General features: G+C 35.7%; 1 protein-coding gene and 1 pseudogene across 2 annotated transcripts; both read right to left on the reverse strand.

The window, feature by feature from the left end:
- Nucleotides 1–2,488: 2,488 nt before the first annotated feature.
- On the reverse strand, nucleotides 2,489–5,493 carry LOC145615214 (cation/H(+) antiporter 18-like). Its single transcript, XM_081670282.1, has 3 exons — nucleotides 4,961–5,493; nucleotides 3,857–4,858; nucleotides 2,489–3,757 (listed from the first exon to the last, which is right to left on the reverse strand). Exons 1-3 carry the CDS (start codon nucleotides 5,150–5,152, stop codon nucleotides 2,546–2,548), a joined length of 2,406 nt encoding a protein of 801 aa, XP_081526408.1. The 5' UTR covers nucleotides 5,153–5,493; the 3' UTR covers nucleotides 2,489–2,545.
- Nucleotides 5,494–8,042: 2,549 nt separating this feature from the next.
- On the reverse strand, nucleotides 8,043–13,304 carry LOC145615012 (mannosyltransferase APTG1-like; annotated as a pseudogene). Its single transcript, XR_014107199.1, has 9 exons — nucleotides 12,873–13,304; nucleotides 12,651–12,768; nucleotides 12,316–12,418; nucleotides 11,455–11,741; nucleotides 9,624–9,905; nucleotides 9,337–9,538; nucleotides 8,678–8,829; nucleotides 8,424–8,586; nucleotides 8,043–8,350 (listed from the first exon to the last, which is right to left on the reverse strand). The product of XR_014107199.1 is annotated as a mannosyltransferase APTG1-like (transcript).
- Between the last annotated feature and the right edge of the window lie 1,337 nt (nucleotides 13,305–14,641).

Raw genomic sequence — 14,641 nt, forward strand, 5'->3', positions numbered from 1 at the left:
AATTTGTGATATTCCGACATTTTTCGGCAAATTTTAGGGGAAATATGGGCAATGCACTATTCATAAGTGTAGACACACATTTGTGTCTCCCCAAAACCAAACCCAGTGATGAATGCCTCTCACGTCGAACCATAATCGAATGAGGTGAAAGTGTGAAAAGTCAAGTGTTGCAGTTAGTTTTTATTAAAATTCTCTTCTTTCTGTTTTTAAAAACGACTTTATTTATTAAAAATAGCCAAACCAGTTTAGTTTGGTCCGTAATAAGGGTCCAATAATAGTGTAGTTGGATGGGGCTCGAAAAGACCTTTCCAACGATATATTATAAGCCCAATTCCGATGAATATTGAGGAAGTTATGGCCAAAATACTAAACTGGGCCCGATTAATTATTTACATACGGCCCAATGATCTAGAGGAGGGCCCAATGTTAATTATTATTCCTAAAATTATTAGGATTAATTATAAATTTCTAGAAGTTAATAGAGGGTTCTTTTTAATTCTAATATTATTAGATTTAATAATTATTTTAAGATAGATTTTTATTTGGAATAAAATATTATTATTTTTATTATTATATTTTTATTTTTAATTATACGTTTTTATCTTCTGTACAGATCCCGTAGATCAAATTTGGTTAAAGATCGGATTCCGCGTGGAAAGCGCGTGAAAACCAGGCTGTCGCCAAATGACAAGTCTGTCGTCTGGCGACAGAACCTGTCGCCTCGCGACATCGTGTATTTCTGGCGACAGCGTGTAGTTTTATTCCTTATCAAATTCTATACTTTTCTGGACTATTTTCCTTATAAATAGGGTCTCGAAACTCCGTTTTCATTCATTCAGAATCACCCAATTCTCTCTATTCTCTCTTAAGCAATATATGCTTTCTTTCTTTCTCTCTTTTTCTAAACTAGATTTTTACAAACAATATTCCGCATACACAAGATTTAAAATCATCTAGCCAAGTTCGAAGTTGCCTTCGCCCTAGACGTGAAAGAAAGAGGTACGAGGCTTCAAAGTATGTAATCTTATTACTCTCTATTTCTTTCACAATGTAGAAAGCATGTTTATTATTGTTTAATATTCCTAGTATCATGTTAGGATGTTTTTATTGCTTTCTAGTATCATGTTTAGGGTGCCTTTATCGTTTCTAATAGCATGTTAGTACCATGTTAGGTTTAAAGCTTTGATCTTTAATGTTTAGTGACATGCTAGGATTTGCTATTAATCTTGTTAGTATCATGCCTAGGATCTTGCTATTATTATTAAGCTTTATTATGCCTTATTATGATTATTATTATTATTGATAGTTATTATGTTGCTTGATATTATATTTTATTGTTTTTGCTTGATCACGCCTTTTATGCATGTTTAAAGGGAATTCGTACTTGGAATCACGCTTAATAAGATAATTAATAATTTGGTTTAGGCTAATATGATTTTAATACAAGTGATCGCCAATAATAGTTTTATTTGTGCATTAATATTCAACCAACATAGATAAACAGGATTAGGATTAATATAATGTTTGCATGTTAGTCAGAAAGCGCACATGAATACGAGTAGAACAAAGTAGAGGCCTATTTTATAAGGCGGGTCCTTTCTTTTGTAGATTGGATTTGTACCTTCATCCCCGAACCCTATTTGGTTCCTGACCTTATGGAGTTGACGATCTCCTGGATCGTTTTGGGTTTACAAGTTCCTAAAACTTGTTGGCGACTCTTTTGCTCTAGCTTTCGTCCATTTGGAACGCCACCATACTTAAGTGTATGATCACAGTGGGGTTCAAGCTTGGGGTTATAGTGCTTGAAATATTCCCTACAATAAGGAAATCCTTCTTTTTTGTGACTTGGTGCTTTTATAGGTTTAGGGATTAGGGATATGGTAAGAGTCATTAATCAAAACTAATGTACCTGGAAAAACCATCATCTAAGGTCAAATATATTATATGTTCATCATTACTTTGAAATTCGTATACTTTTTCTTGTAAAAAAATGGACTTCGTTTCCTTTTGAAGTTAAAAGCTATTAGAAGGGTGGATTTTGGGTTCGAGTTATAGTAAGTATTAGATTATTTGTTTTTTAGAAGGGTAATGGCTCTATACACATACTATGTTCGATTGCTAACTTTAGTGAGGAGAGTAATAATTCACAGTTTCGACACAAATGATTGATTGAACATATGTATAATATTTGACATCACAACTCAATCTCCGATGCAAGAATATAAGAAAATACATTCAAGGTCAAAGTGTAAAACCCACCATTTAATGAGAAAAAAGCTTGAGATTGTGAAAAGTTCAAGCTTCATTTAACTCAATGACTTATACAAGATTCTTTTACGTACATGTAATGAGATTTTCATAGAAGTTAATTCAATAACTTTAGTTTGGAAAAAGACTATAAACAAAGAAATGCTTCAGAAAATGTTACAACTGAAGTCTGATATATATTATGGATTATGTACATACATATATACATCGTAGACACCAAGCAATGAGTAAAAGAATCAATTCTGAATGAAGCACATTAATTAATCGAATCAATCACTTATTCGGTTTCAGTCCCATCACTTGGCTCTTCCATGTCTATGGATACTGATCTTGAACCAGAACTGTACTGATGCATCACTAAAATAGAAGCATTTGTTGAGGCATTTTGAGAGATCAACAATCCCCCAACTGGGCCTATTTCAGGGTACCTAGTCTTTACATTGATACTGAAAGTAGCGGCCACAGTACCTTCAGGTGATCGTCCAACCAAAACCATATGACAACGGCTAAATTCCTTGATTATTTCGACAGTTTCAGAATTTGTTTTCACTTTTCTTTCTTCGTACTTAACTGACCCGTTCTTGGATAATTTTTGTTTAATACCATTGATGGCTTCTTCGTCAAGTGTCTTGGAATGTGCACTGCTACTGCTACTATCACTCACATTAGTAGCCACCTTTTCACCTCCTTCCATGTTGGGGTATGCCCTGAAGTGGACTATGATCAGGGTGATCCCGAGGTGCTCAGACATCCGTTGACCAAGGGCTAATGCTTCACGATCATCAGGTCCACCAAAGAAAAAAACAGTGATGGTAGAATCGACATTGCTTGCTGATACGTGTGAAGAACCACCAAGCCCCCGATCTACTAATATACCAACCGAGCAAGGAGCATTTTCAAGGACCTTCTTGTTGATTACTCTATATTCATGTCGTACAGTTTCTAATGAGCCATCAACCTTCTGGTGCTTGTGGAAGGGAAGGATAATGAGGGCAGTCGTCTTGCTCTCAGCACTAACACATATGTCTTCATGCATGTCAAAGAAGTGGGAGATTGCAGTCATTGACCTAATCTGGACCCGACTAAGCTGCCCATACGCCTCAAAGGCCACTGTAACTTGGTTTGGGTCTGACTGCATCCCCTTATTCCAAAAGGGAAGGCCATTATTTTGAGCTTTGTGAACCATCCGAATAGCAGAAGGCCTCTCCGAGAGCTCCATGAGGTGCATTGCATAGACTGCGAGCCCTTGTTTATTCTCTTTTCCTAGGGAAGCTTCAATTAAGTTGATTATTGTTGGGATTGTCCTTCCACTATGGAAGCAAGCCATGATTCTGAGTTGACTGCTAGGGTCTTTTCTTTGAACAGTTCTTAGTTTATATGTGCGTCCTCGCTTAGTAGGTTTATACACTGCCATCATAATTGGTGTTGTCATGAATGTGGTAACTAGGGCCATCAAAACCATAATAGCAAAAGTTTGATCATTTAACACCTAAAATGAATAGACAAAAAGTTAGACAAGAATTTACTACTAACACTAGAATATAACAAATGTATAAAACTACAACCAAACATAAGAGATCACTAGTACCTTTCGATCTTTACCAATATTCAGGACAATCAGTTCCACCAAACCTTTGCTATTCATTAAAACCCCTAGAGCAATAGCCTCACTAAGAGGCACTTTACAGAGGCGCGAAACAACAATAGTCCCAACAACCTTTCCAAAACAAGCAGTTAGTATAACAAGAAGTAGAAGTCCCCAAGATTGAGCCCCTTGAATGGTGGCTACATTTGTTTTAAGGCCACTCGAAGCAAAGTACAAAGGAAGGAGGAGGCCAGACACAAGATCTTCAACCTTTTCTACCAAGGCACTGGCAAATGGCCCATCCTTTGGAGCTAGAATTCCTAGAACAAATGCCCCAAAAAGTGCATGAATTCCAATAGAATCGGTCACAAACCCAGCTGCCAAAACTGCAGCTAATGTACCACATATGAAGATTTCATCCACATGTTCTCCATCAGGGCAACGTTGAGTTATCCATTTAAAGACATGTGGGAGTATAAGAATACACAAGCCAAGAAAAGCTGCACCACACAAGAAAACCCATAAGGATATAAGAGGAGATTTATTAGTGCCGGAGAGCGCAATAGCTACTGCAAGGAGAATCCAAGCTGTCACATCATTGATTGCAGCAGCTGACATGGCCATACGACCCAAATCAGTGGTAAGGAGCTTAAGCTCAGCTAAGATACGGGCTAAGACAGGAAATGCTGTGATAGAGAGCGCGACTCCCATGAATACAATGAAGGGACCTTGGCTAACTCCTTTTGAAATGGTTGCCCGAAGGAAAAATGATGTACCAATTCCCATACTAAAGGGCAAACAGATGCCTGCAAGAGCAATACTTGTGGCTTTTTTGCTTGTTCGTCGTAATGCTTTTGGATCCAATTCTAGTCCTACCAAGAATAGAAAGAAGATTAGGCCAAGATTGGCTAGTGTGTCCAATACTGGCAAACTCTTGGGTGGAAAAATAGTTTGCAAGAATGCCTCGCTACGACCAAAGGCAGATGGGCCTAGTAGCACCCCTCCCTGTCAATAAGTCACACAGTTAGTTGAAGATTACAGTTACATAGTTCCTTTAGGTCAGTATATATATTATGCAAGCATAATGATATTAGAAATATTACTTACAATAATCTCGGCGATCACACGAGGTTGCTTCATAGGTTTAAGCAAGAAAGCTAAGGTACGAGTGAGGACAATGACAAGGATTATTTGTACGGTGACAAGGGGGAGGGTGTAATCAAGAGGGTTCTCTCCTTGGAAGATTCCGGTAGAGGTAGCCTGCATTGGCTTTGGACAAGTAGTACCATTTTGAGCCATTTTGAGCTAGAATTATGATCAGAACAAGAAACGGAACAGCTTAACCCCTTTATAACTACTACCCTGTTTATACAAACATAAAAACGTCAGCCAAATTTTCCATGCACAATAATCCTAGATGCAGGGCGTGTTCGGCAAAATGTAGTTGTAGAGGTAGCTGTTAGCTGTGATGGTGGTTGTTAGATGGATGTGTAGCTGTTAGTTGTCAACTAGTTGTTAACTGTGAAAATAAATAATTAAGTATGAGTGTTTGGTAAACTAGTTGTTAGCTGTAAAATTCTATAACAATAGAAGAAAAATTCAACAGCTACCTAGCTTTTCACAAAAGTTAATAATATTAACTTTTCACAAAAGCTACTTCAACCAAACTCTACCCCCACCACTACATTCTCAAACACTCATAAATTTTTCTAAGTAGTGGTTTGAATAATTCAAACCACTAAACCTACCTAAAGGCTCAAAAGCTAGTGCCGAACATGCCCGCAATGAACAATTCATGTACCTTTGACCCTTGATTAGCTCATATTATGATTTATATACAAGTAGTTTATGTGTACATAAAGTTCCAAATATGCTAATCATGTATTTATTTATTTATTTATTTTTTTTTTTTTGTTATTCATGTAGTCGACTCCACTTATGGGATTAAGGCGTTCAGCCTGATTTTAATAATTTTCTTTGCATTTTAATAAAGTTACCAATAAATTAAAATGAAAATAATTTCCTATTTAATTAAGTGTTTAAAAATGTTGCACTGTAATCTGAGTAGTAATACTAAAAATAAGTAGTAGATTTTATTTTATTCCACAAAATTATGAAAGCGTATATTTGAGCACTTTAACCATTTTTTTCTCACCAAAAAAAATTACAAATTTAACTAACAAATGCAAGATTAACTATCTAATAAGATCTGACTTCTGAGGGAGTACTAGCTACATATGAGTATAAATATAAGTTGCAACTAATAAAGGGAAATAAAGCTAAGGAAATGTTTTATTTTAAGTAGAGACGTAGAGTAAATCTAAAAGATATCCAATGGCATAATCGTCAAAGCACTAGAACTAACTAATCGCCGAGACCTCAACTGCAGCACAATGCATGATCAGTTGTAAACTTATAATGCATGATCAGTTACTCAAGTAATACATAATTACATACCTACACGGCTACAAGCTTCGAGTAATACATAACTACATACCTACACGGCTACACGTTGCAAATGTCGAAATTTTCCTTCGGTATCGATCTACCGAAATGTCAATAATACCCTCCAACAACCCTCATATATGTCATATCTAGAGTTATCAAAATTAACAATATAAGCCAATTGAGTTCATTCACATTTTTTTTTTCCTATGGAATTGAAGTATTGAACACCATAAACTTTTTATTCAACAATTACCAAAGAGCTACATTAATAACAATATAAAATGTATTGCATGATAAATTCATAATCAATCTTTAATATAAAGTACTCATTAAGTACAGAAGAGAGAAAGTAAACCTGAAGATTATGTTGCTATATAACCAAATTGTTCAATTTCTTTAATAAAATCCCTTTTTTTTTTCTTTTTTTTTTTTCTTTTTTTTTTTTGGTTCTTAAGAGGAAAAAATTATGATGAACAAACAATTACTAAAAATAGTGTTCAACTAGGACTGCTAGTAGTTGAAAAAGACGGTTTCGCCACTCTGTAACAAGATATATTTCCATCTTTTTAGAAACTTTGTAAAATTACCCAAATGAGTGAGACTTTGAACTCCGAGGTTTTGGCAAAGCTTTATTATTGGTTTTTGACGAAACTTTGTGCCTTCCATTTACTAGCTATTTTAAGTAGTTAAACAACAATTAAGCAAATTAAGTTTGCTTTCTTTGTGCTTTTTGGCCTATTTTTAGTCATCTTAATCTTTTACAAGTAACTAGGATTTTAATTTGTATAACTTGGCTAAGATAAGTCTCAGGACTAGGACAATCATAGGCTCGTCGAGGAGGCTTGCTTTGGTCACTCAGCATTTCAGCAGTCAGCACTTCACAGCTTCAAGCTGAATCTAGACTTGCTTTTTACGTTCATACTGACTCTTTACTGCTTGATAGGTTTTGGCGATACTTACCTGTGATCGGAGCTTGAAGGTATCAAAACCGGACTCTCAATGTCACTGGTGTGTTATTCACAATGTTGAAAACTTTCATCCAATTACAACGATGAGCCAATGAAACTGCTGATCTATGTCGCCATTGTTACCAACAGAATAGTTTGTACTGTTTTTACTGACTCAAAGCTATTTCCTAGTGTTGCAATCACAGTTCATCCGGACCACAGGATTGTTCACAGAAAAATCTGTTTTTTCAAAAGAAAAGAAATTTACTCAAATTACCTGCATACAAACATCAGATAAACATCTACGTACAAAATATAGTTCTCCAATAATGAAGCGTTGAGATCAGAACGAATGATTTAACTAGATTGGATGTTCCATTCAACGCAAAGCAATAACTATTGCTTGCTCCCTATTTCAATTGCTATTTGATTTCTCTTCATGTCAAACTCAAGAGGATCATTTACTTTGACATTAGGTGACTCATTTACCTCAAACATCAGAGATCCTTTACACCAGCATCAGACAGTGAAAACATATCAGGTTATAGATACATAAACGCATTTTGAACTCTTCTTACAGCTTCCATGCAATAATAACTACATGCATCTCACTGTTACTGCCCCATTTTAATAAGAAACTCATTGTTGGTTGTTGCCATAAAAGAGCGATACTCATGAGCAATGACATAAAGTGGATCAAAGAAGACAGCATTGACACTCATATCAGGTCAAAAGCCTAGCAGCCAAATGTGTAAGCACCGAATATTAGGAATGATAGTAAAATCAAGGAAAACTTGTGATAATCACCATAATTAAATTAAGAACTGCAATCAGTAGTGATTCTCTATCGGTATAAATTAATGAAAAAATGTAAAATTTTAACAGCTAAATCAATGTTAATACAGTTAAGTCAAAAACGATAACACTTTTATTAGCCAGCCAGAGTATGAAAATACCAAAAATAGTGATCAGAAGCAGGGACTGGCATAGCATTAAGATTGTGGGCATGTCAGTTCTATCACCACCCTGTGTACATATACACAACCATTGACGATTGAAGATCACGATCTACTTTAAACTGAGCATAGAAGAATCTCTTCACCTGCCAGACCAATAAAGCTTAAGTTCAGCTTCAGCACAGATTAAATAACTAGTGCTAAGAATTGGAGCTTTACCTCTCTAAAAGATTGTGAGATTAGAAATTCTTTCAACTTCCTCTCTTCGGAATCAAATAAAACAATGTGGCTAGGTAAAGACCAGTTCTTTGCAAGTTCTGTTGCAAAGCCACGTGGATCCAGCATGAAACGGTCGGATTCATCTGGGGTTCCTCTTTGTTCACTAATATGATAAAACCAGAAGATGTTACCATTTAGAAACAGAAGATGCAGCAAATGAGGTACATTATCGGAAATCAATTGCAAGTTTAAACCTTGGTGTACAGTCCAAGAAGCGCATGGGCAGATTTTGGTGAACAGCTGAGTAATAAGGTGTGGCATGACATGGTGTCAAGAAGAGTACACTTCTGACTTCACCATTGAGTGATTCTCTTGCAATATATTGCATTACGTCTTCAGGTCCTCTCTGTCCAAGGATTAAAGTCAGTACAATCCAACCCAACAGAAATTTCAGGACTGCAAAATGACTACTCTAAGCCAAAGTCCTGACCTTGTAGAATGTAAAACTACAACTATCAATCACTCACCACAACAAACAGCAAAGCCTTATTCCCAAAATGATTTGGGGTCGGCTAACATGAATCATCATAACTATCAATCTCTCACCCAAACACAAAATTTGGGGATATCTATGCCCCTCCTGGTCTTGAAGCACTTAGTGGGACATGAAGCACAGAAGTCAGAAGCAGTGAAGGTATAGGGTCTAGAGTCTTAGGTAATGTATTCAACAAAAGCTGCATTCTCCCTTATAAAATACAAGTATTGAAGTTATTATCACTATCTATTCTTCTCCAGGGGGCATCCCTCTCATTCAACAAGAAGGAGATAAGATAACACAACAGAGGACAAAAAAGACCAACAGGCCAATATTTACTCCCAAAAATCTATTGGTAGTCTTACTTGATGAATATACCTGGTGAACCAAACTCATATAGAAGCCCATCGGGATGTTGGTGACAAGCAAAAAGAAAACTGCTAATCGCAACTTTACAGGCCATTTAGTATGTGTGGTTGACGCCTTTTTGTTTTTACCCACTGGTAAGTCAGGTGCTTCAAGAGCTGCTAATGAATACCCAGAAAACATCAATGCTATTGGAAGAATAGGCAAGATAAACCTGTTTGCAAACGTATTAGCCTCTATAAAACTTATAAAGCTAGGTGAGAAAATCATCGTATATCTAAACATGAATTAAAATGTACCTGAATTCTTTATGACCCAACAAACTGTAAATGCCTATAACCCATCCAATTAAACCAGAGAGCTTCCAGTGTTTAGAGTCTATGATGCCTGCCAATGAGAATGGCAAGAAGGTGAAGATCATCACAGGAAAGCCTTGAGTGAAGTACCAATGCCAAGGATGAGTTCCATAATAGTCTCCGCCAGAGGAAAGAAAGTTGAATTTCAGAAAATTTAAAGGCACTATGACCCAAGACCCATAAACCATACGATCCAACAGAGTTGTGATTGCAAGCACCGCTGCCCTGAGAAGGTAATTGAAGAATAATAAGAGCACGAAATCCGGCCACACACACACACACACACACACAAACACACACACACACACACACACACACACACACACACACAAACACTTATTAAATGCAAGAAATGGCTATCATTTTCGACTGTTGTGATAGAAGACATTGTTGAAGATGAAAACACAAAACTTGAGGCTAGGCACAACACCCTTGAACAAGAAGCTGAAGGTGAAGCCATTGCCTTTGAAGCTGAGTCTGAAGACATTTTGAGGAGTTTTACACACTTCTCTTTTGTTCAGAACCTCTGCTATAATTTACTAGCTACTACACTCAATCTAAGTTAGCTTTAATCTTTCAACTACATGTTCTGTGGCTTGGTACAGGAACAAGTAGTAATATGCTAAATATTCCTAGCTTTACTGCTCACAAATACTTGAAACAGCTTCTCTACCAATGGCATATTTGTCAGAAAAGAGCTGTTATTGCAAGTAGGAAATGACAAAGCTGTTTAGAAATAACATTTGTTGCTAATAAGTTTCCATCAACCAAATCAGCTAACAAAGATTAAAATTTCAGGGTCTAGCTAGTAATTAAACTTCAGAAGCCAAGGAAGGGCCACACCTGATCCATTACAGCCCTGCCTCTGTAAACCTATTTTCTCAATCGCTACAAATAGATTGTCAGCTTGCACTCTAGATTCTTCCTTCTCATAGCTGGGAAATAATGCTCAGGGCTTCAAATAAACATCTGCAGTGAACAGAATTGGATCGTGGAAGCTTGTTTAACTAAAGGAACAGATTTTAATTACCTTGTTATGGCTTATTGCTTCTAAAGTTTTTCTATGTGCACAGAAGTTATCCTAAAAAAATCAGAGAAGAGTTAAGGTCATTCTCAGCTGTCAAGGGAAGAGCAAAACAAATTTTGATTTGTTTTAACTAGCGGGTGCAATCACAATTGCAACATTTCTGTGCATCGAATGCTATGCTTTACCAAGATTTCACAGCTATCTTCCTTGTAGCAATGATAAAGCCTACCAAGAAAAATCCCTCTCATCACATCCTCTTCACCGAATTGTGACAACAGTGATTCACATATTGTGTAACATAATCAATTCCATCCTTTGGTGGAAAGCCATGGCATATTTCAATACAAGACTTTAGTGGAAAGCCATGGCCATTGTCAACACAAGACAATTGAACACATTAACATATGATGCTCTAGCATTCTACTAGCACTTGAAGACAAATGACCAGCAACATTTTCTCTTGACTCCACTACCACCCCCACCCCCCGCCCCAAACACCTCTTCTGGAGTATAGAATGAATTAACACTAGATAATATCATGACATAACCAACTTGATTCAACAAAACTTAGAAATTCAATGTGCATAAAAATTGTGTGTGATGCATGCTCCAAAACCTTAACTAGAGAGTTATTTACTTCGTGCAGTACACATTCTAAAAAAGCCCCTGAGTCCTAACCTTCAACCCAGGTATACACTCAAAACTGAGATCGTGAGAAAAAAGAAGAAGATAAGCAGTTGTACCAACCCAATAGGAGCAGCCTCAAGAAAGATGAATTTTAGTCTATCGGAAGCCACAAGCAGCTCTAGAACAGCGACATACAGCCATACTATGGCACTGGTTGGACGAACAGCACAGGCTAATGCAGCAATAACCAAAGCCCACCTTCTTGAACTTGAAGACATTTTGCCAGAGCTAACTCTCATGCATGGCCAATAATAAAGACTGACTATAGTAAGAACAGTCTCTAAACTGTTTGATAGAGTTCTTGTACAACAGAAAAACACAAACCAGTTTGTAAGGTGAGAGAAAAGCTGTAATTGCAAGTTAAGTACAACTCGGATTATAAACATGTTTTGATCAACCATGTTATTAAAATCAAGGCTATTTCCGTCATTCAATAATGGAATTTCAACTTGTCATTTCATGATCACCATTTTGTAACGTGTTTAAAACCACAGCACGACATCTGAGATAAACCAAAAATCTGTGCTTCAGCCGTTAAAATCTGTTTAAAACCGTTAAGCTAACGAGTACAACAGATATACATGTAAATAATGTTATTCACTACAAAAAAATTAGATAGTCTTTTTTTCTTACAACGTTTTTATTTTTTTTTTAAAGATTTGGTTTTAAAAGGTTATCTTCAACTACAACCTAAAAATATTCGCCACAGTTCTTAATAGTTTTATGTTAATCTTTCTACTTTATCAATTCACAATATAACACCCAGGACTCCGGGAGATGCCACATTTGCGTGTTACAACATTTTCGACCTGCATATTTTCCAATTCAACTAGCAGACAGCAATAATTGCATCTATAGAAATCTACCAGAACAACATTAATTTGCAAAAAAGAAACTTCTATATTGTTTTAAGAAGGATACAGTCCATTTTGCAACTTGATTCCCAAAAGTGATGTCAGAGAATGTACAAGTACAAATCACATATGGCAGCAAAAACGGATTGCAGCAACCGTGGTGCTTTCATCTGAAACAATCATATAAGCAATGATCACCAAATGTCATCCCACTCGAGTCGGATAAAACAATAAGCACACTACAATATTAAACTACTAGTATTTGCCATTTTTATCAATCTAAGTAAATGATCACAAATTAAAAGAATAAAAGTGTTCAATCTACATTGTTTCTTCGGCGCAATCTTAACATAAACTCAACCCAACAAAAACAACAAAGGAACTAAGAAATCCAAAAATTACCATTATCCAAGGAGTATCAAGGTGAAGAAAAGCCAGCACTTTATAAAGAACAGCAAACAAAAGAGGATGCAAGTAACCGCGAATTCCCCTCTTCCATTCCCATGTAAGATGTCCATATCTGCAATTAAAACCCACACAAAATGTTAAAAAACATATAATTCCACACTTGGTATTTTAAATAATAACTCGAGGCATCACTCGGGCCAATAACTAGTAGCGTACCCAAACACGAGGCGATGCGCAACTTCAAGGGACTGCCAGTGCTCATCAGGGTTAAAGTAAGTCTGCACCAATAATGAATTTATCATACGCAAAGCAAGACAAAGGTAGAAAACGTTCTTCCATGATGTAGTAGAAGATTCTGGATTGTTCTTTGAATCAACATCAAATGAAGCTGGAATTTCTACTGATTCCCTTTTATCAGATACAATTTGCCTCATTCTCATTATCTAATAAACAACAATAAATGGCATTAATCTGAGTAAAGGGGGTTTTGGGCGGCGGAGCAAGGAGGAGTTGACCGGAAAAATTGATGGTGTGGAGGTGTAATTGAGGAAAGATCGAAGATTAATTGAAAGGTATTATTGCTATGATTTCATGTGAATAGGAATAGCTTAGTTCAACTTAAACAAAGGAAAGGGGAGGTACAAAAGAGGATTTGTTACATCACATGTCATTCACATCTTGTTTAATTCTTTATTGTCAATTTTGTGTTTGTTCCAATAATCTAAATAGGCAATTTTTAGGTTTTGTTGTTGTTTAATTGCAATAGTAGAATCAACATAAAGTTTTAGCAAAATTATAGGGTAAGGTACAAAAGAGAATTTAATATACAAAGTATCTTTAGTGGGATATACGAATAATTACTTGTAAATAAAAAAATGTAAGTGGGGTTGGTAGGAGAGAGAAATAATACTCGTAAAATTTTAGTGAGTCATTACCAAATAAAGAAGTGTTGTAACGGATGAAAAAATAAAGTGTTGCAATAATTATGAAACAGATGGAGTACTAAATTTTTGCATTATTAGGCCTAATTCACTTCATCTTATTTTCGCTAAACTGGAATTATTTTTACTGAAACAAAATTATATTTGCTGGACTTAAATTATTTTTACTGAACTTAAATTAATTAAACTGAACTGAAATTATTTTTATTTAACTGAAATTATTTATACTGATTTTCTATTGTAATTCTTCTTTAAGAAAACTGAATTTTACTGAAATGAACTTATTTTATTGAACTGAAATTATTTTTACTGAATTAAAACTGAACTTAGTTTTACTGAACTGAAATTATTTTTACTTAATATTATTTTTTAAAGGTGAAGTGACCAGGGTCTTACAATGCATAGTTATACACTTTATGTGTATTTGTATATCAAGTATCAAAAAATGTAAATATTTGTATTTTTTTCTTTTTTAAAAAAAATAAAAAGAATCAACTCCACAATCATCACGACTACCCCTCTGTTTTCTCGCCGATCAACCATGACCATTACTCCGTCTTCCCGATGGTCAACCACAAAGGCTTCCCTATTCCACCACCACTTTCACCGCCAAAAAGGAGGAGAAATGAAAAAACAAACCCTAACTTTAATATCCCTAACATAGTATTATTATCACTCTATGGAAAATTTGATAATTACCACCTACTATAGTTCAAGTTTAAGTAATTACCTTCAATAATTGTTCAAAAACTTAAATTTTATTACCAATTTACGAGAACCTTCTATATACACCTGGGTGTACTTAGAGGTAGGTGCACCCAAAGGTGTTTTTCTTGCTCAATTGATTTAAATTTGCTCATTTTAGATTTTAAATTGAGCAAAAGAAAATATCAAATGAGCAAAATGTAATTGGGTGCACCTTTTACCGAGTGTATACAACAATTTTACTAATTTACCCAACAGCTCAACTGTGACATCATGGTGGGCCCCACTAACTACCACCCTCTTGGACTAATATATTACCCTCCTTTTCCCTCCCCTTTC

The sequence above is a fragment of the Chenopodium album genome, chromosome 25, assembly GCF_948465745.1.
Source record: "Chenopodium album chromosome 25, dcCheAlbu1.1, whole genome shotgun sequence".
In the NCBI taxonomy this organism is placed as follows: domain Eukaryota; kingdom Viridiplantae; phylum Streptophyta; class Magnoliopsida; order Caryophyllales; family Amaranthaceae; genus Chenopodium; species Chenopodium album.

Bases quoted from the DNA above. Each gene is read 5' to 3' on its own strand.
- LOC145615214 (XM_081670282.1), bottom strand. From the start codon at position 5,152: ATGGCTCAAAATGGTACTACTTGTCCAAAGCCAATGCAGGCTACCTCT. The intron at 4,859-4,960 runs GTAAGTAATATT...ACTTATTGACAG, and splicing joins GTGTGATCGCCGAGATTATT to GGAGGGGTGCTACTAGGCCC. The intron at 3,758-3,856 runs GTACTAGTGATC...TATTCATTTTAG, and splicing joins ATATTGGTAAAGATCGAAAG to GTGTTAAATGATCAAACTTT.